General features: G+C 44.1%; 1 protein-coding gene and 1 long non-coding RNA gene across 2 annotated transcripts in view; one reads left to right on the top strand and one right to left on the bottom strand.

The window, feature by feature from the left end:
• Positions 1-26327, bottom strand: part of LOC138487764 (uncharacterized) — a 147875-nt gene that overhangs the window by 86457 nt on the left and 35091 nt on the right. The gene's annotated exons all lie outside the window — the stretch shown is intronic.
• The window catches only part of POU2AF2 (POU class 2 homeobox associating factor 2), a 106164-nt gene that overhangs the window by 75423 nt on the left and 4414 nt on the right, over positions 1-26327 (top strand). The window contains exon 3 of the mRNA XM_069617268.1: positions 21725-21767. Coding sequence (XP_069473369.1) covers positions 21725-21767 — 43 coding nt within the window. The remainder of the gene's footprint in view (positions 1-21724; positions 21768-26327) is intronic.

The following is a 26327-nucleotide window of genomic DNA, read 5'->3' as shown; positions in this document are numbered from 1 at the left end:
AAATGGAGAACTTCCTAAAAGAGAATGACATAGATCATTGGACCAGTTCAGTGTGCCATCCCTGAATGAATGGTGCTGTGGAGCGATTCAATGGGGTAATTAAAGACAGAATCTGGAGTGCCATCTTGGAAGGTGGAGGAAGGCCACAGATGATACTGTAATGGTGTATAGGCTTACACCTCAATATACCACAGGGGTATCTCCTTTTGAGATGCTCCGAGGGAGAAAAACAAATACTAGAGCTTGTCCACTGTGGTAATTCATGGCTATGCTCATTAGATTGACTTTAAAACTGTCAGAGAGAAGATGAAAGGGAAAATAGAAAGAAATAAGGTCAATTTTGCTCTGTGCAAAACAACCACAGAAGGGATTGTCCAAGCAGGAGATTGGGTATGAGTAAAACTTCCTCCAGGAAGGGAGAATTTGAGACTAGTTTTGTCTGACCCTATTAAAGTGAAGGAGAGACTGTATGGAGCAGCTCAAACTTTAGATGGAAGAGTTTGGAATGTTAATAGAGTGTGTAAAAAGTTTGAAATGGGAAATATAGGCGGAAGTAACAAGTGTGAGGTGCGTCATGAGTTTGGGGTGGGAGAGGAGAAGAAAACAAATGGAGGAGTGACAAACCCACGAGGGAATGTCGTAACCCGAGCAAGTTGAAAGAATATGTGAGTGCAGTGTAAAGTATGTGGTTAAGGAGTATATTCACTTGATTAATAAATGTATTCCGCCTGTATTTATTTTCCTTATGTATAGTAGGGGTCTTGCATATAGTTAGTTTCACCTATGCATCGTTTTTTTACAGGGGTCTTGTATATAGTTAGTTTCATCGATGCATTGTTTTTGTTAGATTACAAAGAAGGGAGGTGTGTAATGTTTTGTCATCTTTGAATTAGAATATGGAATAATGAAGAAGGAATGCAATGAGAAGAAGGAGAGCAGCGTACATAGCGGTTGGTTGAGAAGCTGGTGAGACTTACTGAAAAACAAATTAAATAAATGAATTATAAATAATTATTATTCATTAATTATAATTTACTTGTTGGTGGCACAACATTATTTCATGTAGTCATTCAATTATTCACAGGCAATTTAACTGGTGTCACAAGATTTGTCTCAGCCTATCTCACCAAAGCCCAGAAGACTGAGTTAAAAGAGACGTGGGATAACATTTCATCTGACTATAACCCTTTTTCAGAAGCTTTGGCATAACAATGCCCTTGCATAGAGCATGCGGTTTGCACAAAGCATTAGTCCAGCTTCATGCAAAAAGAACACTAACATTATTCCAGGAAATTAAATCTCTAGCTGAACAAAATCCCAACAATTAAAACAATCCAAATAACCAATCTCATGAACACATCTATCCAAAACGTCCTTCTTTAGAAAGCAAGTATCTGGAGGAAATACTGCAACATTGCACATACAAAAACATGGATCTGCAAATGAAACAGCTAAAATAAATTGTATTTTCAACTGTGAGGTGTGTCCAACCAGACATTCATAACCCAGTTTTATTAACCATCATTCTGATCTGCAGACCAGGAACAATTATATTAAATGGCTCTACTACCGTTATTCTAACTTTGACCAACAGAAGCATAAATAATAGGACAGTAGGATATAATTCAAGCTGCTTTAGATGCAACTGAAAGCAGTTTTACATATGACAAATGTAAACCGTATGAGCAAATGTTAGATGAGCTTCACCAAGAAGAACACATAAATGCAGATATTGGTAGAGATGTTACTGGTCAGCCATCATTTGTAGGTGGCCAAGACCGACTCTGAGAACCACATATTCAAAATTAAGCAGAGATAGCAATGACTGAGGCGACATAGTAAAATCCAAGCAATCTAATAAATATAATTATCAGTATTTCGTGCGGATAGCTCAGGGGCAACTGCTCGCCTTGGAAACAAGATGACACAGAGCAACACAGGTTCGATCACCGGGTTCGCGCTTAGAAACCTCTGGGTATTAAGGGCATTATAAATAACCTATCATATCATATTTGTGACAGAGTTAAACGATGAACAACTCAATATTTGCATGAAAATAACTAAACAAATAGAAAATTGATTAAACCATGAGAAAAAACATGTAATTGTAATAATGATACAAGTCTCCTCTTATATATAAGTAGTGGGTATGTAGAAGTGACAGAACTCTCCTAATCGAAACAATCCATATATTTCTACAAGAACAAAACAACTTCTCAAGTTGTATTACAGCCCCTACAGGAATAGTTGCTTAGAACATAGGAGGTGTAACTTTATGTCACCTCCTACTACTCCCAGTCAAGCATCAAAGCAAACTAGACAATCATGAATTGCCTGCCGGAGCAACATTTGAAGTAGGCAGAATTCTATGTCACATGAAGATTCTCCTAAAAGATTAGTTTAGCATGCATTCTAACTTAATGCTAGCCTTCCTTCACATCAGACCGTAGGATATGGATACTGAATATGAAGAACTTGTTGGAGGAAAACATATAATTCTGTTTGATGATCTACAACAATAACATCAGTCAAAGGCTAAACTGTCTTCAACATATAAGTCCCCAAAAAATGTTGTACAACATTTGCTAGCATATGGAAGGTAAATGTCTGCCCTCACTTTTGCTACAGAGAGCTGGCACAAATTGTGCATCTGGCAGCAGACCGTACATATGCTCACACAACAAAGAATGTCAGAATTGGTGTACTTTCTGAGCAGTCTAAAGTAACCTTGGTCAATAACAATTCTACATGGAACACAGCTGCAGGGTTCTACATGGGAACTCTAAAGTACAATGAGCTAGAAACAGGTTCAACTATATAACACATATCTTTCCCTCTCCAAATATTGGTAATAATTGTTAGATACAAGATTACAAAATATATAAGAAACAAAATGTCAGAGATGGGATGAATATGCTAGAAATATGCTTATGCATACGTATGAGAATCACTCTACTTCAAACTTGCCACCCTCTCCTCATTCCACACTTCACTCTCACAGCATTACTATAATCCCTCTCAATCGTCTTCTACCCTCAGTACTTTGACTCACAGTTTCTTCCTGTCCTTTGGCAGCTTTATCTTAATGTTGACTCCCAGAACAAACGTTTCACCCTTACATCCATGTTTCTGATCATATCGCAATTAGGCCATATTCCTGCTCTTGTTGGTCTGACCGTTGATTTGCTTCACATTAGAAGCCACCATTCTTGACATGCATAACCAGCCCAGTGTCAATCATTCATTGGAATTGCATCCTCTAGGTACTTTAAACAGAGAACCTCTCATCGCAACATGAGGCGTAATGCTGATTGACATACCCTCCTAATCAAAGCTCTTTGTCCATGTTCATTCATGATCACAGACATTCAAATTCCGTCCATAGTCAACCTTAGAACCTCACGACACAACCATTAGTTTGACGATGATACTGAGCTATCTTCTTGTTCTTAATTCCCACACTAAACAATTTTGAAACTCTCTATACATGAATTGGAGTCGATTGTCACTTAAAATATTTTAAGGACATCTTTCCCTCCTAAATACACACTCCAAAAATAATATTATGTTAGAAGATGTTACTTCTTTAAGAATCCCAACCTCTGGCCATTTGGACAATAAATCCATGACAACTATGATTTCATTGTCACGCTCACCTGCATAATTCAAAGGACCTAGCAAATTAAAAGCAATGGTTTCCCAAGGTAGTCCCGGTGCTTGCGGCACCCCATGGGAGGAACTCTAGTGTCCAGTCCCATATTGCTCTATTTACACTCTACACATTCCTGAACTTGAAGCTCTATCAATTAATTGTTTATTGCAATACATTCCTATGTTTGGTCAATAAAGATTGTACTTGGAACACAGCTGCATAGTTCTACATGGGAACTCTAAAGTACAATGAGCTAGAAAGAAGATGAACTATATCACTGCCCTCGACTCATCAACCTGTTGGCAGGGCCATAGTCCACATCAATTGTGTAGACAAAACAGAAGTGCATGCCATGACACTGCCTATGTATGAGCATTACACTGTACACCAAAAGCAACTATAGAAATCAGTATCCAACACAGCCAGATTACAAATAATATTGACCTTCTGCATCAGCTGTAGTATGCTGCTAGGATGCAACCTAGTTACAGATCAGGGATTTGGTGATTGAAGCAAGAGGTACAGTTGTTGGTTTACAACTGTATCGAAATCAAGATGATGCCTGATTGGTTGCTGATAAATTTGACAAACTGCAGCAAGCGAAAAACATACCCCACTCGTCAGCACGATTCCTTTGTTTAAAGGCATGTATGTAAGAAGAAAATAATTCTCTCTTTCTCTTGCATTCCCATTTCAATCCAAAGGGCCTCATTACGACCCTGGTGGTAGCCGTGCCCTTAATAAGGGCACGGATGCCGCCGGTAATGATTTTTTACCGGGTCCCAGAAAAGGGTAATAACTGGGTCATGATGACCTTGGCGGACCCAGTAATTGCCCATTTCTGGGATCTGGTAAAAATGTATCCCCATAGGGCTCAATGGGAATGGGGAGGATGCTAACAACGTGCCCGTTAATGACAGGCCCGTTATTAGCGTCCTGGACTGCTAGCGGGACCCGCTAAGGACGCCTGGTCTGACCAGGCATTCCTTAGCGGGTCCCGCAGCAGTTCTCGTAATAGGGCAGTCTGTAATGAACGGTGCCGGTCCCGTACCGGCACCGTTCATTACGGGACCGACAGGGTCTTAATGAGGCCCAAACCCTTGACCATGCACTTGTAGATATTAGCAATACAATTTATAAAGAAAGTATGAGTTAGGTGGCAATCTCAAGTCTATCTTTACTAAACTTTGATGCAAGCAAAGGAAAACCAGACCATTTGCATTCTCAAGTATTATATACTTCGTACTTTGTACACTCCACACTTTGAGATGTACAGAGAAACTGATACATATACTCTTTTGACAATACTGCTTGTAGAGCATGAAACCGCATCAGAGCACTATGTAATACCAGTTTTACAAAAAACAAAATCAATGCACATGCCTCATGACCATCACAATCCAAATCTGCTGGTTCCTTCAAACTGAAGAACAGACATGGAGTCACTTTTTATGCAAATGTTGCTGTTGATCTGCTGCTTCAATTGTCAGCGCGTGCACATGATATTTACTTGCAGCCATGTGGTGCACTCTCTCCCCTGCACAGAAACTGAAAGCTGGCACAAATCACAGTGTACGGCTTAGTGGATCCATGTGAAGGGATGCTTATATTCACCCAAAACACACAGGAAGATTTCCAGGAATTCCCCATGTACTTCCTAGGAGGTCTGGAGAGGCAGCACATTCCTGTAAAGGAAATTCTGGTCATTGCATACACTTGGAAACACGCATGCAGTCTCTGCAACCATTTTTCACATGGAAGTGCCCCAAAGGAGCAATTTGTTTTCATATCAATACCAAACTATGATCGTGTATAATTTCAGCAACTTATAAGTAACGCAAGTCAAAAATAAATTCCCTTCTTGCAATTCAGACATTATTTCCACTAGATCAATAGACAGCATGGCCGATTTGTGGTGCCTCTCTCTGCCTTGAGCCGGATCTCCTTAAGTTCCAGAAACACCTCAAGTCCTTCCTCTTCTCTTCCTCTTTCTCTCTCCCTCTGTCTTGTTAACCTCCTCTCTATTCATGTCTACTTCCTGCCTACCTCTCATCCTAACTCCGCTCCGTTTACTGACTGGTTGTCTGGTGCACCTTAAGAGCAACACAGGTCTCAGGCTCCCCAGCCAGTCCTCGTACTTGCCCCAGGCACCTGCACTCTGCCCACCACTACTGCAATTCTGGAATTCATTCCATGGGAAGGGTAACCTCTCTGCACTTAACCTAGGGCCCTGCTGGAATGGGCACACTTCTTCCCTCCCTATCCCTCCCACTTCCTGTCTGAGCACTTACACTTTCTTAGAATGTATTAGGCCTAGTTCGCCAGGCCTAGTGCAGTCGTTTTTTGTTTCTGTATGTTCTTCTCCTTTCCCCCTTATCACCTGTATGTCCCCCCCATGACCTCACTCTCCATCATTCACTTGCACTATCTGAAACGTTGTTGGCCTAATACGGTAGTTTAAGGATTGTTTGCGCCTCTCCCTCTCCTCTCACCTTTCTCGCCTTCCTTCTTGTCATGCGCTTGCCCTAGTGGTAATGCCGTCTGGCTTAGTTTCCTAGTCTTTCTTGCTAGATCATTCGGAAGCACTTCTTTGAAGTACTTTGCTTGTGTATAAGCACTTTACAAATAAACAATTACAATTACAATTACTAATGCTTGTAAGATATAAGGCAGATGAAACAAAAAACAACTGTAATGTACTAACTTCACAAAAGTGTCTTGAGCTGGGAGGATAGCTCAGGGGCAACACGCTTGGCTTGGAAATGAGACTACCCTGAGCACCATGGGTTTGATACCCAGTCCCAGTACCCTGTTTTTTGTTTTGGTGGATAAGCCTTCACCAGAGTTTCCATTATATCCGATACAAGCCCCAAGTCGACATCTTGACATTATGGCGCATTTGCCAAACACAAAGGTGTTTGGTTTGAGTGTAATACGACTTGCGTTACTCTTAAACAACGATTACCTGCAAACTTACAAAAAGCATACTTAATATTTCTGAAACCAAAATTCACCAATTAAAATTCTTCCTGCAGTGTTCATTCTTTTTCACGGAAAAGATAGCGTATGCCAATGGGAGTCTAACTAATTTACAATGTTACCAAAGGTACAAGGCTTATTATAGGCAATATGTTCCATCAATTTAACTTTAGACCAATAGTATTACTAATAAGTCCTTCTGTTTGGAGCGATCAAAGAGAATACCTCATTGAATAATCATAATAAATTAACACATTCACAACACTATTTATATATATTTTATTATTTGCATTATGGTTAACAAATAACATTTTGAAAAGACACACAAATACACTTCACTAAAGATACAATACAAGATAAAACATAACACACATTTAAACAATACAATAAAATTGGTGAATTTTAAAACTGCATTACTTAAAATATTGCATTAGAATCCCAAATCTGATTCCATAAACAATCTTATGGCCACAAAACCTCATCATTCATAACTGTAGCAAACATTTACATTCTCAAAGGGATTAAAATGACATGTCAAATAACTTCAAAACAAGGATGAAAAAGAAAAACATTTAGACGTCCTTTGACATAGAATTGACAACATTTAAAACTGTAATACTTAAGGATGTTTCATTAGAATTCAAAACCCAATTACAAGAACATCATAATTCATAAATCTAGCTAACATTTGCTTCCTCACAGGGATTACAATTTCACATGCCACCACCAAATGTGTTAGTGTTTCTACCTCAATATGACTAAATCTAAACAGTCTCTCACATCTCAGAACCCCCAATCTCGCACCCGACACTTCATAAGATAAAAACAGATATAACCTAAATCTTAACATCTTTGTTCTAAAACATGGGAAGGGTGTTTACGTAAGTAAAATGGTAATACATTTATTTATTTATTTATTTATTTTTATTTTATCATTTGTAGAGCGCACTACAGCCCAAAGGCAACGAGGCACTATAAGGAAGTTTTAAGAAGGCTTGCTTGAGGGTTACAGTAAGCGGCCCCAAAATGTCTGTTTAAATACATTCACTTAAGCACATTTGCATGGTTACAAATGATAAAACATTGATTGTTACAGTTGGTTACTAGTATTCTTGTCTAGGTGTATTGTCTCCTATACATGGTGAATACAGTAATAGTGCATACGATGAACAGGCTCTTCAGATGAAGAGCTTGGTTTTTAGGGCTTTGCGGAAGGCCGTGTGTGAGTCGATTGACCTCATCTGAGCTGGGAGGTTGTTCCACAGGGTAGCCGCCATAGTGGGGAAGCTGGTGCCTCCCGCGCACACTCTCCGTGTGTGTGGAACAGTGATGCGGTTGGCATATGCTGCCCTAGAGGGTCTGGCGATAGCTTGTCTTGTTATCCTCTGTGTCAGATAGGGAGGGGCTTGCTCGTGTAGACACTTGTGTGTAAGGGCCAGAGTTTTGAAGATAACCCTTTCCTTGATGGGGAGCCAGTGTACCTCCCTCCTGATCTCTGATATGTGTTCCTTGCGCGCGGTGCCTGTGGCAGCCCTTACGGCATTATTTTGGGCAATCTGGAGTTTGGCAAGGTTTTTTTGGGAAGTTCCAATGAGCGGGGCATTGCAATAGTCGAGTGTAGAGCCAATGATGGCTCTGGCTATTGAGATGCAGTTTTTCTGTGATAGGAAGTACCTAATGGCATTGATGAGTTTGGAGTGGTATGCTGCGGATGATGCAATGGCATTTACCTGTCTGTCCATCGTGAGGCTGGGCTTGAGGTACACACCCAGTGTTTTGATTGTTTGAGAGACTCTGATGGGAATATTGTCCACAGTGAAGGATTGGTATTTAGTATCCAGTTTGCCCAAAGTGGATGGGGAGCCAAGAAGCAGGAGTTCAGTCTTGTCGCTGTTTAGACAGAGCCAATTCTCAGTCATCCAAGATTGAATGGTGGCATAGATGCTGTTAAGTGTGTCCAGGTCCTTGGTGTAGTCACCCGACAGGGGGATGAGAACCTGTGTGTCATCTGCATAGTTAGTATATGAGATGCCCAGGGAGTCAAGTATCCTGAGGAGAGGTCTCGTGAAGAGGTTGTAAAGTGTGGGATCTATGCAGGAGCCCTGTAGGACTCTGCATTTGATGGGGCTTGGTGTTGCGTTGGCGGAGTCTGAGAAGACCTTCATTACCCTCTCCTGAAGGAACGAGGAGATCCATTCACACGCTTTGGTTGAGAAGGGTGCTGAGGTTGTGAGATGGTGGCATAGCGTCTTATGATCGACCAAGTCGAAGGCCGCAGAGAGGTCCAGAAGCAGGAGGAGAGCTGGTTTTCCCGCATCTCTTAGGTCATCTATTTGATTTTTTAGGTCAAGTAGTGCCGTCTCTGTGCCGTGTCGAGGACGGAAGCCAGACTGGCGAAGCCCAAGGAGGTGGTTGTCTTCAATACATTTTTTAACCTGCAGGTAGGCTGCTTTGTCCAGAATCTTTAACAGAAAGGGGACGGTTGTGATGGGGCGGTAGTTCCCTGGGATAGATGGGTCGAGAGAGGTTTTTTTAAGAGAGGTTTAACTCAGGTTTCTTTTAGGGATGTTAGTACATGAGACGTTTGAAAAGATGCGTTGATGAAGGCTGTAATAATGGGAGCCAAAGCAGGCGCACAGTTTCTGATAATGTGGGAGGGGCAGGTGTCTCCATTGCAATTGGATGGCTTAATGGATTTCATGAGTGCAATGACCTCCGATTCAGTCATGTTAGAGAATGCATATTTCGGTATATGACTGGGAGCGTTTGAAGGTAGGGCTGGAGGAGCCGATGTGCACTCAAGAGGAGCGGAAAGGGCTTTTTGGTGGGCTAGCATTTTAGAGTGTAGGGTGTCTAGTTTGTGTAGCATGGCTGCTTGAATTTGGTTACACCAAGTCTCATCCTTGGTAATGGTGGATGGTGGAATGGATGGTGATTCAAGTTCCCTGAAAATGGCGAAAATGTCCTTAGCGTCAGAGTTGGCGTTGCTGATCCTAGTGTTGTAGGAGTTTGCCTTAGCCTGTGTGGTGGCTATTTTGTAGTCTTATGATATAGATTTGAAGGCAATTTTGTTAGACTCAGAGGGGTCCTTTTTCCATGTGGCCAATAGCGCTCTTTTCTTAGTGTGGAGATCAGCAAGTTCTTGTGTGAACCAATGCCTGGAATGTTTTTTTTTTTGTTGCTCTAATGTGATACATTGAACAATAAAACAGGTAACACTCAGAAAACCTGGCTCTGTTGTTAATCCAATAACATTAAAATAATTTTTGTTTCAACTTACAGTGAGAGATCATCAAATTGACAGCAGAACAGCCCGTGCCATTCAAAATCTTCATACATTTATTTGCCTAAAACCTCAACAGACGATTTTCAAATAACAAACATGTTGGAGTCACAAATAGTTTCACATATAACTGCAACAGTTGCCAAGTCCTAGTAAATGTCGATTCAGACTACCTGCAGAGAAGCCAAGGTGCTTTGCCATATGAAGGCTTCAATCTTCACCCAGCCCAAATCGCACCAGTGGGTTTGGGCCCCATAAATTATCCTTGGAAGGATGTTTTGGTGATAGCGCTGCAAAAGCGGAAGAATCGAGAATCTCCCAAATCATTTATCTAAAAGCCTTAATTGGGCTGAGCAACCCTAGCCTGCGATTGCTTACTTAGCATTAAATCCTGCTTATTTACGACATCCTGCACCATCACCCCCAAATATTTATTTAGTGCACCCGTCTCCACCTTTACATTGGTAAATTTGAAACTAAAACAGGCTTCCCTTAATTAGAAGTTGTTTCCTGGGTTTCATTACCGTCGTCTTTGTTTTTTGCACATTTATAGTCAAATCTAGCTCCTTTATGAACCAATATATTGCATCCAAACCCTGTTGTAAACCAATAGCAGTAAGATCAAAAATAATAAGATCGTCAGCATAGGCCGTATACTGAAGATGGAACCGACCCAGATGCGTCGCATTAGTGCGAACATTATTAAAATCTAAACAAATATCATGGATATAAAAATGTAATTAAAAATGTTGGTAAAACACATCCTGGCCGCAACCCGTGACTGGCCTTACTTCAACTTCTAAAATGTCCTTGCTGATCCAACCTTAGACGAACATGGGTATTCGTATGCAGTGCAATTAAAATAAGGCAATGTACACAGCTCTCGCCTCTAACCCAACTTGTGCCGCTGTAAGCTGTAGTAAAGGACAATTCTGTGCGCTTCCCACCCGCTTCCTGAACCCAGCCTGGCAAATATCCAGCACGTTTTCCTGCCTGGGCCATAGTTCCAGTTCTTTGAGTAGCATATTAGAAAATATTTTTCTACTAGAGTCCAACAAAGAAATTGGGCAATATTTTCTGGGGTCTAACCCGTCTTAAATATTAGTATGATATTAGCTCCAGGGCAATATGATGGAATTATCCTGACCCTGATTATATTAACAAATAAATCAAACAACACACAGGCACATCAAACAGGATTAGATTTAAACGGGTAATTTGATAAACCGTTGGTACCTGCGGCTTTTGACGGTTTGCACTTTATAATACAGCATAACTTGTCTTCCAGCATCACAAGAAAGGATTATCACCAGGCTGTACCACTTGCACGGACCTCCCATCATACAGACTTGTCAAATACTTCACCCAAACTCTCCTTCAATTGGAGTCAACTGTAAAGCAACTTGGGTACCAGGAGACTTAATTAAAGTTCAAAACGAGCTAGGATGTTTATTCATGACCGCTCTCAACACTGTTTCTGAATCACTTTGAACAATCATGCCCTTATGGCATTTTAACCAATTATGTAATATTTGTTTTACATTTCGAAACTTAACATCGTAATTAGGGAAGGCAAACTTTCTCAAAATCCTTACATCTCGACACAAATCTTTCTTTTTGTCTTGAACCAATTTAACAAACACATGTTCGTGTCTCCTTCTAAAAAAATGAACCCAATGGGTGTAGACCCCCCAGAAAGCTGGATAACAACCTCTGGACAATGTGAATATAATTTTGAGGATCTGTTAGATCTGGGTCATTAGATTGCATTAGCGAAAGCGCAAACTGTTACGCAGGTTTCCAAATTACATCAGCATCTCTTTTGCGCACTTCCAAAATTTCCCCACAAGTTATATTGTCAGTGAAGCCTGTTGTTATCGCAAATTCTAATAAAAGAAGGCTATGATCACTTGCAACACCTGTTACAACAGACAGGATCAGAGTTGGGAGATCTCACACAAAACAAAAATGTAATCCACTGTAGATTTCTGCCGCATAATTTCTTCTGTGTATTTGGGTGGACAATCACCTCAGACGCAACCATTCAGAATGTCTAAATCCCATATCTCAAATTCCCGCCAAATAAAAGCACCAGGCTTCCTCAGTATCAAAACCCTGTTTTTACGGGGGGCATTGAATACCAGGGTGGTACCATAAAATGCGGGTCACACCCCGTTGACCAATGTGCTAATAAATCCGTTAAACTTGGTAGAAAGCTCTCTAACGTAGTCTTCCCCAGATTAAAATACACATTCAATAAAATATAGGATTTGCACATACTTATGTTTAACCCTGTGAAATCCAACTTCACAGCCAAAATATCCGAGGGCCTGAATCTAGTTGAGCCATTTTAAGTCCAACCTTATTTTTCACTGCATACAGAAGGCTGCCAAATGGCCTACCCATAGAGCCTCTGCGTGTCTTCACCACACATATAGAGAAACCATCCATTACTGGGACTGTCTCCAATCATGTTTCTTGGAAACAGATAATTGCATAGTCATCACCATGCAAGCTACTGAAAACAAAAGATGGGAATGGCCCCTAGTGTTTCAACAGGTCAGTTTGATTGCCGACTTCACTTATTTTCAGCACATTTTACATGGTGCAAAGAATTCACTATAGCAAACCAATCCACACTCTTCTCTTTTACACAGGTATCTGTGTTTAGGATGTCCTGGGATTTAGTGGCAAAGTGTGTGGCCAATGCGTTGCAGAAGGGCTGGGAAGGAAGAGGGGAGGAAGAGACTGCAGATGGGTTGGCTAGTTCTCTGCAGATTTTGAAAAGTTCAGATGTGTTGTTGGATGCACCAGATACCTGTGCCTGAATCTGGGCCCTTTTCTTGGCACAGTTGGAGAGTTGGTATTGCCTTTGGAACAGGCAGCAGACCAGTATGGGTGAGCCTGAGGTTTACTACTTCTGTTCTGCCGCTCTCGACTTTCATTCAGGTCTGAAGTTTGGAGTCGTACCTGGTGTTATGCATGGAGGCAGGTTTTCACACAGATTCTCATGACTGGGGCAAGAATGCCAAGGGTATTGCTGATGGATAAGTGAAGTTTGCTGAGAGTAGAGTTGGTGGTAGTGTCTGAGGTGGGGGGACAGGGCTTTTGGGTGTACAATCAGAGGCCAAAGGGACCCAGGTGGGAGGAGAGAAGAGAATCGGAGAATGGTCTGACCATTCTGAACCATGCCTCAGTAAGAGTGAGAATGTCGAGGCCAGTGTCTTCAAGAAGGAGGGAGATGTCGGCAGAGTGTTTGTTGGCTGAGTGGGCGTTAAGAGTCGCCAGGTGAAGGAGGTCTCCACCTTTGAGGTTTTCTGAGGTGGAGTACAGGGGCATGGTACACCAGTCACAGGGAGATGGACAGAGAGAGTGGTGGGGGAGAGGCAGGAGAAGGGAAGGAAGAAATTTAATGAGGGTCAGCAAGATCCAGTCAAAGAGAAGGAGGTTGAGTTGAGGACCCTGAACCAGGATAGTGCCTGTATGGTAGACATTAACGAAGCAACGTGATGATGAGAAGCCGGACAAGAGCACTTCCCACTTGGTACCAGCGTTAATGGGAGAGGATGTGAAAGGGAGAAGAGAGGAGATGAGATAGGGAGCCCATGGGTCTGGAGAAGGGATAAAGAAAAGGATGTCGGTGAAGACATAGGTGTCTGCAATGAGTAGGCCAGGGTTGGCCCTTAGTATGTCTTTCTTGTGCTTTTTTCTTTCAGCCTTTGTAAGAGAGGCAGGGAAGGTGATAGTGTAGCAGTTGGAGAAGATAGGAGAGATGGTGAGAGCCATTAGGATGGCTGAGGAAGATTGAGGAGTAGGAGAGGCTGCACTGCACGCTCTGGCTCAACTCAGTCGGTCAAGTTGTATAAAAGAGGGCACATGATGTGATGGAATATGGGGTGCAGGATGTTACGACCTCAGTTTCTAAATATGAGTGAAGGATGTTAAAGAACCAGGATTCCAAAGTAAAAAAAAACAGTGCAAGTTACAATGCAATCAGGAGTGCAGGATGTTAAAGCACAGCACCAGGTTTCAAAAGACAAATAACAGGCCAAATTACAATCACAGAAATGCAGTGAGAGGAGTGAAGCAGGCGAGGCAAGAGAGGAAGAGTGAGAAAGGCACAGGAAAGGTTCAAGGTGTAAGTGGATGAGGCAATATGAATAGATCAACCATCACTCACAGTGGTACAGCAACACGTAGGGGTGCCAACTGGATTTATAAAAAGAAGTTTAATTTCATTAATAGCGAGATTATCCTGCCGTTGTTGAAAAAGACTTGTTGGTATTGTCGATGCCTCACAGCATCATGCAGGGGGAGAAGGCAGGCCGTGTCTGTTCCTAATGAGTGTCGATGGTGGGAGGAAAGGTGAGCAGAGAGTGGGGAGTAGATCTCTCTCCTTCGCATGTGCCTACCTCTAGAATGGTGTCCCTGCCCCTCTCAGGATTGAATCGGATCTCCTCAAGTTCTGTGAGCTGCTCAAGACCCTCCTTTTCTCTTCTTCCTTCCCTCTCCCCTCTCCAGCTAGCATCCCTGTCTGCTGCAGTGACTGGCTGCCTGATTCCCTCTCAGTTCTACAGGACACCAGGCCCCCACGTCCAGTCCTCCTTGCACTTAGCATGTGGACTCTCACCACCTGCATCCCTTGCAATCCCTGGAACTTGCCCTCCTGGCCTACCCACAGCACTCACCCAGCCCATGTGGCCCTCTCCCCCCTTGCTCTACCACTTCCCTTCCCACTTAGCACTTTGGATCTCGTGCAGACCGGCACTTCCCCCCCGACCTCTCTAACTCGTACTTTTTGATCCTGCACTTGCACGATCCGAATGTCACAAGGCCTAGTAGGACCGCCTTTGTTATCTTTCTCCCTTGTGCCCCCCCCCACCCACTTTGTCTTGTGGTGCCTTGAAACACCATTTGTTGTAGGTGCCTTACAAATATCCAATACATAAATAAATAAGTAAATAGGTTTTTGAACATCCAGGATAGGCAGACAGGGCTCTCTAATGCTGATAATCATGTGGGACAGCCACTCACCAATGAGCAGGTGCACGCTGCAGGCATACATTTTGGTAGCCTCTCTACCGGCCACCATTTTTCTTCCTGCGCTGGTGCCCTGGGCCACGTCTCTTCCTGACCACAGTCTCCCACAACCCTACCACCAACTTTATTTCCATCCTCCCACCCAACCTTTTTAACGGTCAAGTCTACCCACGAAAGTGGTAATTAACATATATAAATAAGGCTTCCTAGTCATTGCATCGAATGCAATGGCATCGAATGCCATACAAGAGAAAAAATAAGCATTGAATGCATTTTTTTCATTTTTCTTTTTGATGGGGGGACTGCCCCAAAACCCCTTTTTCAACGTTTAAACCCCATTTTTATTACACTAAACCATTTACCATTAAAAAAAGCATTCAATGCTTTTTTTTCCGATGCTTTTTTCCCTCTGGTATGGCATTCAATGGGCCTCATTACGACTCAAGCGGTAAGGGGTTTATGGCGGTGTAAACAGCGCCGACCCTTAACGCCTGATTCCGAGGTCCCTTAGCGCCATGGAGGTTTTAACACCTGCTTTTAGCAGGTGTTAAAATCCATGGCGCTAAGGGACCTTGATGTTAATTACGCCACCGTAATTTACGGTGGCGTAATTAACGCCTTCCCCACTCCCATTATGCCCTATGGGGCAAAAATGGGAATGGGGAAGGGTAAATGGGGATTGGGGGCTTACCGCCCCGCCAACCTCGGAATGGGGCGGTAAGTCCGCCAACCACCATGGCGTAAACGTAGTTTACGCCATGGTGGTAAAGGTACGACCCAGGCGGTAACTTACCGCCTGGGTCGTAATGAGGCCCAATGCTATTGCATTCGATGTAATGGCCAGATACCTAAATAAGTTATATGTCTTTATGAGCCAAGCACACTGGAGCCAGGTTGCTGATAAGGCTACTGGACACGGAAATACCATAAATCAACCGGGTCTGGTTATGAGTTGGTCTTAACCTGACAACTACGAGAGCTTTTGGGATGATATTGATGTCAAAATTCTGCCGAAATGTCTGGGCTATTCAGTTTGTAAGCATCCTGGCAGCAAATGTACATACCTTTGAGGGGTGGGGGGGATTTCTAATCCATAAAGGAATCAATCCAGAACATCCACTATCTGGACCAAACTATCGTGTGAGGGCGGGGCACACTAGATTTCTCAAATTGATGTCACATCTCCCTTGCTTGCCCCAGTGCTCTTTCTATGACCTCCAAGGGTTGGTCCAAACAAGGCTGCAAGTTACATCTGCCCTGCATATCAATCGACCTCCCTGGGCACGACAAAGACATTTTAGCTCTTGGAGCCGATGGCTGCCGGCTTCCTGGTTCTCATGGCACCACTCTCTTTAGGAAGACAATACTAAGTTCCATATTCAGAAGGGAGTTGAAATTGTGCCACTCACAGGAACAGGAATCAAAGGCAATACATATATTTATCTTGGAACAATTTCATATAAATTCATTTTTTTTACTAGAAATTCAATTTATAAATACGCTTCTGGACTGAAACGTAATCCTCTTACCAACCTTCCTGGTCTGGTTTTATAAGAGGGCACAGATACTGAGAAAGAGAACCTAAAACTGAATGGGCCGAAGTATTAGCTGTACAGAATGAGAGGTTTTAAATCATAAACACAGGCCCAAAACCTTAGGATAAATTAGATGCTCTGTATTTTAATTGTTTATATAATAAGTTTTCTTATAGTGCCATTACATCGCATGGGGCGGCTTCAAAGAGTGTTTATACCAAATGGAAAACACGGATCCTATGTCATGTTTACAAAGCCTTCGACTGGCTTAAATCTGGAAATGCCAGCTGCATTATTGATATGCTCATGTGCAAATGAAATTCACGAATATGTGCTCCGATGCCCTGGAAGATTATACAGACATATCGAGATTTACTGTAGTGAAAATCTTGGGGCATGTGGTTTGGGCCACTGTTGTGCGCTCCCGGCCCTCTTTCCACCTTGGTGGAGTCAGAGGGCCTCATTATGAGTGTGGCGAAAAGGCAAAAACGCAGCGGTAGTGCTACCGGCGCCGTTGTTACCTCTCCACCACACTACGAGTTCTGCTCGCGGGTGCCGGACTGCACGCCAGGTCTGACCAGGCGTGCATACCGGCACCCGCGAGCAGAACTCATGATTGCACCAGCACCGTTATAAACGGTGCCGGTGAAAGCATGCTCCCGGCCCCCATTCTGCCCTTTGGGACAAAATGGGGATCGGGAGGCCGGCCATAATGGCACCCGCGAATGGGCAATTACCGGGTCCGCCAAACTCGGCATGACCCGGTTACTGCCCATTCGCGGGTGCCGGAAAAAAAACAACTCTGGTGGCGGCCGTGCCCTTAATAAAGGCACGGCTACCGCCAGAGTTATAGTGAGGGCCAGAGACTCTGTTTACATGGTGTGCAGGAAGGGATGCCGGACCATTGAGTGTGAGCGTCACCACACCCATTCTTTCATTGTGCCACATCTAGACCACATATTCAGTCATCACTGGGGCAAGTAAAGTCACGGGCTCTGAGTAAAACCTACAGCTCACAAACACAGCTACAAAGAGTTCTACTGCTTAGGAGACAGAACAAACTGGACCAACGATGCCCATGTCTTTCACTAGATCGATGGCAGCTACTAAAACTCAAGCAAGTGTTCTAAGGGATTCGAATGTATAACATGTCACCAAAACGTTCATATGTCGATAAGATCTGACGAATGGGCAACAGTGACAAACACACATTGAAGGGAAACAACAGGACAGCTAGCATCGACTAAGCAAACCTACAGAATACAAACACGAAAACGTGGAAAGGTAGACAAACAGCTCCAGTTCTAAAAACATGAGTGAGATTCAAAGTGATGATAAAATCCTTGCCTATTCACTTGCCACTTGCAGATGGCAGGCATTTAAATATTTTCAAAAAAACAGAAACCATCATTCACACCTAATTCAGGTGTTTCGACGAATCAAATCACAGTCAGTACATGCCTCAAACAGTCAGCATACATCTGTGTTCACTGCTCTCTGGTGTTACATGGCATCCTCCATCTTGTTTACCCACAGTACCACCCTCCCCTCTTCCAGTCCCAGATCCTTCTACCACTCAGCAGAGGGGTAGCCAGGCTTGTCTAAGGAGTGGGGCCTGAAGCTAATGTAGTTGGGCCCACCGCATTGACAGTAACATCTGTAAATTTTCACCCAGCGCTGCTCAGTGGGAATTTACGGACCTTGCCCACTCAGGCCCTACCCTGTCTACGCCTCTGCCACTCAGGCTGGCCTAGGCCTCACCTCCTCCTCCATGCTCCCACCAGCCACAACCGTAATTACTTACTGGCCACCTACCTTACCAAAGAAGTTCCTGTGCCATGGAACTAGAAAGGGACCCTGCTTGGAGCTCTCTTGTCCATTTGCATGGCAGCCATCTTGACAGAAGATTTCGTTTTTGGTCAAATAATAGGACTCACTCGTCTCACAATAGCTTTTTTCTTCTGACCAAAAAAACCAAAACAATTAACACTCACGACATTATGCTGGGATATGAATAGTAGTAATTCCCAGAGCAGCAGGTCACAGCTGGTGATAATGACCTTTAGCCCTCTGTAAATTCCTTTGCTCTGCTTGGGCCTGTTAACTTGTGCTGTGGCCAGCAACGTCATTTTACCACAATGCCAGGGGTAGAGGAAGTGACATAACATGGTCTTTGACCTCTGATGACATCACAGGAAGTGATGACATTTGACCCAACCCCATAGTGACATCACAGAAAGTGATGGAACACAACCTTTCAGCTCTTGAAAAAAACAGGAAGGGGCATCACATAGCATTGTTCCTAAGTACACAACAAAAAATATGGTTACAATATCACTATAATGTGATATACATTTCATACAAGAATGTTTCACCAAATGTATAGTTAATATCAGTGTGTATAGGCCCATATTACCAAATTACTGTGAATGCAAGCAGACGTCCAGTGCCAAATGATAATGATGTGTTATTATAAAGCGCTTACTCTTTATAATCTGTATATAGAACAGACATACATGCAATATAACCCAACCTGTGCCGGTACTCATTTATCAACCTCAGAAGGATGAAAGGCTGAGTTCAGGTGTTTAAGAACAAACTAAATCAGTGACTCACCCCCTGAAGTGTGCCTGAAATAAAGCTTTATTGAGCCTAGCAATTATTGTATAGAATTCCAGAAAGACAAATTAGTTATTAGTCTGATTCTTTCTTATTTAGGGTCACTGCTCAAAGTGTTACACTTGTGCAACCCCCTGTTTTTTTAAGAGGCCTAAACAAGAAAGCCAGGCACTCCAGAAAAAAGGAGCCACATTATGCTGGCCACAGCCAGCCCAGGAGCTTACATTTAAAAAAACACATTTTTTGGTATTATTTGTTTTTTTTAGGGGCAGCAAGGGAGACCACAGGGGTAGCAAGGGAGACCTGGAGGGTCGCAGTTGCGAACCCTGGAGACTCCCAAATGATATCCCTGGCTGTGGCACACTACCAACCAGTCGGGCTGCTGCAGTTTCTTAAGTATGTTTATTGTATGAAAGTAATTTAAAAAGTAAAGGACTTTAGTATAATACAAAGGTTCCACCATGGTGGTTACTGTATTAAGTAATTTCATGCAGAGAATCTGATGGTATTCTTTTTGATGGGACATTATGTCATAAAACTGTACCCATATGGGCCTGGTTTCATTGCATGGAAGAGATGCATTGCACATAACCCATTTTTATTTTGGGCCATTAGGTGGCGCTTGCAAAACCTATAAGACAAATCTATTGCTTTAGAGTACTGAGAAATGGCATATGAGGAGGGACACAGAGCGTGTAAATGTTATTTGCCCACCCATTGACTGCCCACGGCCATGGTCATCTCTATGGCCATTCCCAACCAGTTCCTGCCCAAAACAGCTCCTCAAGGGAACTCTTTGAGCTTCTTTTATTCAAGCCTTACCATCAAACGTTGCGCTCAAAGTGCTTGCCAGTGTTTTTTTCAAAGTAGTCTTCTGGGAGTTAATGACTTAATTAAGCAATAATCCGTTGTTCTGTGGGCTTCACCAGCCGGTAAATGCCCAGGGCTCAAGTCAAGTTACAGGCCCGAGTGAAGCAAGGACCTTACTAAATGCCGGGCCCTGGTGCTGTTTCCGGGCGTGATTCCCACAAAATGCAGGATTATTGCTATTACCACCCTGAGGCAAACCCTAGAGGTGCTAATAGCAATAGAAACAAGAAAACCCATCTGCGCTGCTTCATTCGCAGCAGCAGCCGGGGAGAGTCAGGTTTGCCATGGAAATGGGAGGAGGTTCTCCGCTCGGAAGCCCTCTTCTATTTCCATGGCTTTAATAGGAAGCTGTGCAGCCCAGGTGGAGGAGCCCTGAAGTGGTAAGGAGATTTGGATGGGGGGTATATTGATGTGGGGAAGCTTGTGGACGGGCTGGATTTGGGGGCAGGAGGTGGGGGAGGAGGACAAACTTAAGTGCCGAGTGCGGTGAACAATTAGGTAGCTGCGTAACCAGACTTGCATTGGTAGACTCAGCCTAGGATTGCAGCAAGCTCATTGGCTGACGTGCCCGCCGAGGGTACTAATTGGAGTTGTAAACCCGCTACTGGTGAAATAAAAATGTCTAAGCCAGGTCTGGCTTCAGCCACTCTATAAGCACCATTTGTGTTCTTCACTGAACAAAGCCAACAGTTTAGACTTGTGTGTATGCATTAGGCATTTGCCAGGCACTGCTATTAGATGCCCATGTACTGCCTTCATTTTGGACCTGCTACCATAGATAGCCTGTTAATATCATGGTGACAGTGCCTGCTAAGAACCCTTTCCCATGCCTACACGAAAGCCCAAACTGTTGGCATTCCCAATGCTTTTTACATTTTGTATTGTATTGGTGATATATAAATCGGCAGGCATGCGTAACAACTCACTTTAGGACACATAGTATGACAATTGTCATGAACTGTCTCCTGCTGACACAATTATGGAGCTCAAATCATACAAAGAAAGTAATATGTCTTGCATGGAAGTCATTTCATATGCAGAGAGCAATAATGTGATATGTATATGGTAGTTATTTGCACATGATTTTATACGCAGTCAACAGCTGTGGTGCTATCACGACAGTGCAGTAAAAAAGTGGCAGTAATGGAATTGCCGCTGCTTTTACGGCAGTGACATACTTTGGTTGCGATACGACGGAGATACCTCCAGCCTTTGCCTGCTGGTATTTCCTCTACATTGGTGCCTGACCATTTAGGATCTTTCAGGGTAGAACTACCATTTGCGGTAATTCCTCCAACACCCCCTTGTAGTACTATGGAGTCTGGAAATGGGGTTCAAGCCTGCCGCTAAGCCACTGGCAATCGGGTGGTAGAGACGGTAAACGGTTGTTTGTGGTTCCTCCAGAATCACCACCAAGCCCACAATGAGGTGCACAGAGACCAGGGCTATACCATTTCACACAGAGGAACAGCATGAGTGCAGCTATGGGGTGGAAGACAGAGTACCCATAGAAATCATCACGATTGGGAATGTCCAAGAGCCATGCAAGCCATAGTCACACGCGCCTGCTCAGGAGTGGGCGACTCCTCTCCCATTGGCTGCAATGCCTCTGCTCTCCGCCTGGATTTTCTAAGAAATGACTCCTGCCCACCTGGCATGTTCTGTGAAATACTCATTTCCAAGCTATGTTCTTGGACGTCGCAAGTAAACATTCTTAAATATGTATTTCTTTTTTTTTTTTTTTAGGGCAGCACCAACACATCTCAAACTCAATTTGTCCAAATGTCAGGTTAGTATTTTGCTATACTAGATAATTAATCATTTCCTATGCAACTCTTGCCAATCAAGACTGCGGGTTTTTCTTAGTAAGGAGTGTTACTCAATTCCATCTTGAGAATGTACTTCTAATGTTGTACGTGAACGCAATGCCTGCACCGATTGAAATGGCGACTGCTGTGGTGCCCTGTGCCCTTGGCTGATGCATGCCAAAAGTGTCCGTTTGCTTGTTGGGACATAATGTTAAACTGTAATCAGCATGTTGAAAAAAAATCTGTATTTCAAGATTCACTGGGATTCCAAAGGGGAAGTCAACTCTGGTAATAATGACATCACATAGTTATGTAGCGCTTCGTGCAAGATTCCTCCCACTTAAAAAGTAGGTTTTATTATTGCTCAAACAGACGCTTTGTTGAATTTGGAAGGATGAAGCACTGCCCAGATTTCAACCTGAGCTGCACGATGCGAACGCATGTCTGGGGCGAGTGCTTGACTCTCTGAGCTATCTCACCAGCTGGCGAATGTAGTAAGCTGCAGTGGGCGCTTTAGTTGCAGAGGGCAGCTATCACATGTTAGTTGCAAGGCCATTGGCATGGGAGATATACTGTGGGCCAACCACGCCTTTCATCCATCGTTCTTCAGGGATTTCTTTGTCACCCTGAGTGAGACGGGTATGCACAGACATGGGCCTGAAATCTGCAGTGTCAAGGGAATGAAGGTTTTACATCACTGATGATATGATATGGCATTTATAACGCGCCTATACACAAGTGTTTCAAGGCGCGACGAGGCAAGGGAGGGTAACAGAGGGATGACGGACAAGGATCCTACTAGGCCAGGTGTCATTCAGATCGCGCAAGCGCGTGCGAAGGGGGCAGGGACAGTGCAGTACATGGGAAAGATAACAATAGTAAATAAATAACGGGCAGCATGTGGTAAGTGCATGGGTAAGTGCGAGCATCAGGTGTCAAGGGCTGGTAGGGGGACTGTAGGAATACAGAAACAGTCCCCAAGTGCGGGGGTTGCCAGGCAGGCAGTGCAGGTGTGTGACACTGGCGTGGGAGGGACCTGAGCCCTAGATCAGAGAGTGTCCAGGTAGCCAGTGCAGTTCCGGTTACAGCCAGGAGGTTAGCAGAGGAGAGGAGGAGAAAAGGCAGAAGCAAAGAGAAAGGTTTTGAGGTGCTTCCAGAACCGGAGCTGATTCTCATCAAGTTTAAGGGAAGCAGTGAGGCTGTTCCAGAGGGAGGCACCAGCCGAAGAGAGAGATCTACCACCAACTCGTTGCTTGGAGAAGCGACTGACCCTGAGGGAGTTGGAGGCGGATGAGCGAAGAGCTTGATAAGGAAGATATTTAGCCACTGGGATCCATTGCAGAGATTTCAGTCCTGGTGAGAGATATAATCCCTGGGCCTGAGCCCAAGGACAAGTTTCACAGTCCTGTTCTGGATAAGTTGCAGAGGACGGAGAGTACAAGCAGGCAGATTTAGAAAGAGACTGTTACAATAGTCCAGCCTAGAGAGAACCAGGCTCTGGAGATAGTGAGCTTCTGGGGGAAGGAGAGGAAAGGAAGAATACCTCTGAGGAGGTGCAGCTGGTAGTGTGATTTCTTAGAGACATCAGAGATGTGAGGAGAGAAGGATAGTGTGGAGTCGAACATGACCCTGAGGTTTTTAGCCTCACAGGTGGGAGCAGGAAGAGGGCCAAGAGAGGCCGTGCAGAGAGCTACAGGGAAGGAGGGAGCGGGTGTGTGATGAGGAGAATCTCAGTCTTACTGGCATTAAGGCAGAGGTCATTGGCGGCACGCCACTCCTGGATGGCAGACAGACAGTCAGAAATGAGAGAAGGAGAAGAGGTGGCAGAAGGGAGCCTGAAAATGAGCTGGGTGTCATCCGCATAGCACTGAAAGTTGGGGCATAGAGTGGCACTGCGGTGGGCAAGGAGAGCCAGGTATTGTTTGAAAAGCCAGGGAGAGAGGTTAGACCCCTGGGGGACACCACAGGTAGAGAAAAAGATAGTAGAGAGGAAGGACCCAGGTTGGACCTGGGAGGGTCAGTCGGAGAGGAAGGGAGTCAGCCACGCCAGAGCCTGACTAGTGATACCCAGGTTATCACGGAGATGGTTTAGCAGGATGGCATGGTTGACAGTGTCAAATGCAGAAGAGAGATCAAGCAGGATGAGGACGCAAGGGGTGTTAGAGTCGAGGTTGGAGAGCAGGTCTTCACGGATGTTCAGGAGAGCAGTTTTCATGCTTCTGGCAGCTCTGAAGCCAGACTGATCGTCGTGAAGACAACCAACAGATTCAGTGTGGAGATTAAGCTGGAAAATGGCCAGTTTCTCCAGGAGCTTGCCCAGGAAGGGAGTGATGTAGATTGGGCGATAGTTGGCCGGGCAGGAAGGGTCGGAAGAGGGTTTATTATGCCAAACCATCTCTGGGTGTGCATGTGGTCTCAGGTGCAGAAGGAATGTGACCCAGCACGTTGACATGGAATGCCCCTTTTGGGGTGGGGCCATGCCTGATTTGCATATGTCCTTTCACTTTCTGGGATGAAATGGCAGGCTGAAAGCAATGGTTTGCAGGGCTGCCCAGACCAATGCCTGTGGGTGTGATTTATTCCATAGCTTCCATCCGTCACCCTTCCGCTTTGCAATCAATTGAAGCACACTGAAGCACACCATTCGAGACTTAAACAACATCAGGGCGACAGTTCTTGTCCCAATGAGGAGCTCAGCTGCAGAAATACCTCACCTGATTAAGCCCGTCCTTCCGAATTACATGACTGAGGTGTGGCTACCACGTGATCAGTGATTTCATTTTGTTTTCAATGGGACGTTTTCCCTCTCTATTATATCCTACATGGATAAAAAGCTGAGGTTGTCATTGCAGTCTCCACAGTGCTGCTGCGTACACACAGTGCACTCGGCCAGATATGGCGAGGAGGAAGTGACCGGCTTACGCACAGCGCGCGGCACAGTTGGAGTAGAGCACCTCGTGCACAGTGTGAGGCAATGGAGGCGGAGACGGACGGGTAGGGAGGGCAGAGGGAGAAACTCACCACCTGGCATCATTAGGGAGCATGGAGAAAACAAGGAGAAATGTGGCACATAGAAGGGAGGAGGAACAGAGTAGAAACACAGGGGGAGGGTGGACACACACACGCGCGCGCGCATAAACTGTTGCAATGCTAATCCATAGAAACAATGTGCACAACATTCTCTGCACAGACAATGCAGGGTGGGAGCCAGGGAGGGCATCCACCAGGGCCAGTCCCCACTGCTTCATCCTGCTAGACGGGCATATCGCTATGCCAGGGGCAGCTAGTTTTTCGTGTTTATTTTAATTTGCATGAAATAGATTCATACGCTGTGTAGAAAGGACTAATAATCATTTACCTTTATATTTGCTCTTGATAGAGTTTTAATGTGAATGATTCTTGCCTTTGCACCTGCCATTTTTAGTTCGCAACATGCAAGTCGTCTCCTGCAAGGGGTACGCCCCAGGTGAGAGGTGCAAGAAGTGTACGGTGTGGGCATTCTAAGATGTAAATAGGTGCAAGCAGCTGTTGGGTGTAAACAGTGGAGGGTAGGAGTAGGTGTTTGGTGCATGGAGATGTGAGGTATAGACTGTTTAAGGTGCTATCAGGTGTAAGAAGCTCTTATGTGCATCAACGTTTATGAGTAAGTCATGTTCAAGTATGTGTTGCGTAAGGTGAGTTAAGGTAAGGGGAAAGCAGTGGTTAATATCCTTTACATTCAAAGTCGTGTAAGGATTAATCAGCATTATGGTTTAGGCAGATGGTAGTTTAAAAACATATAAATTGTCAGCTGATATATGCAGCTGTTATGTGTTAGCTGATTATGGTATAAGTAGGTGTGAGTGCTGTGTACGGAGGGGTAAGAATGTGCAAGGAGGTGTACGCAGTATTAAGCAAATGGAATCAGAACAAGGGATAAGGATTGAGCATGTGTAAGGGGTACATAGTGTACAGTGCAAGTATGTGGAAGCTGAGTAAGGAAACAACAGGTGTAAACAGTGTATTCCTTATGGGCAGCTGTAAAGTTTAAGCCTTGCAGGGTATTAGCAGCTGCAAGGTGTAAACAGTGTATTTCTTATAGGCAGCTGTAAAGTTTAAACTGTACTGGGTATTAGCAGCTGCAAGGTGTAAGCAGTGTATTCCTTATAGGCCACTGTAACGTTTAAGCTGTACTGGGCATTAGCAGCTGCAAGGTGTAAACAGTGCATTTCTTATAGGCAGCTGTAAAGTTTAAGCTGTACTGGGCATTAGCAGCTGCAAGGTGTAAACAGTGTATTTTTTATAGACAGCTGTAAAGTTTAAGCTGTGCAGGGTATTAGCAGCTGCAAGGTGTAAACAGTGTATTCCTTATAGGCAGCTGTAAAGTTTAAGCTGTGCAGGGTATTAGCAGCTGCAAGGTGTAAACAGTGTATTGCTTATAGGCAGCTGAAAAGTTTAAGCTGTGCAGGGTATTAGCAGCTGCAAGGTGTAAACAGCTTAAACCGTTTTTAGCTGTAAGCAATATGATGTGTTGGCTCTAATAAGCAATGTATTGAACACAA

This window comes from Ambystoma mexicanum, chromosome 9, assembly GCF_040938575.1.
Source record: "Ambystoma mexicanum isolate Mex_15411 chromosome 9, UKY_AmexF1_1, whole genome shotgun sequence".
NCBI lineage: Eukaryota > Metazoa > Chordata > Amphibia > Caudata > Ambystomatidae > Ambystoma > Ambystoma mexicanum.
The sequence above is the reverse complement of the archived record's forward strand: the minus strand, read 5'-3'. Positions and strand labels throughout refer to the sequence as shown.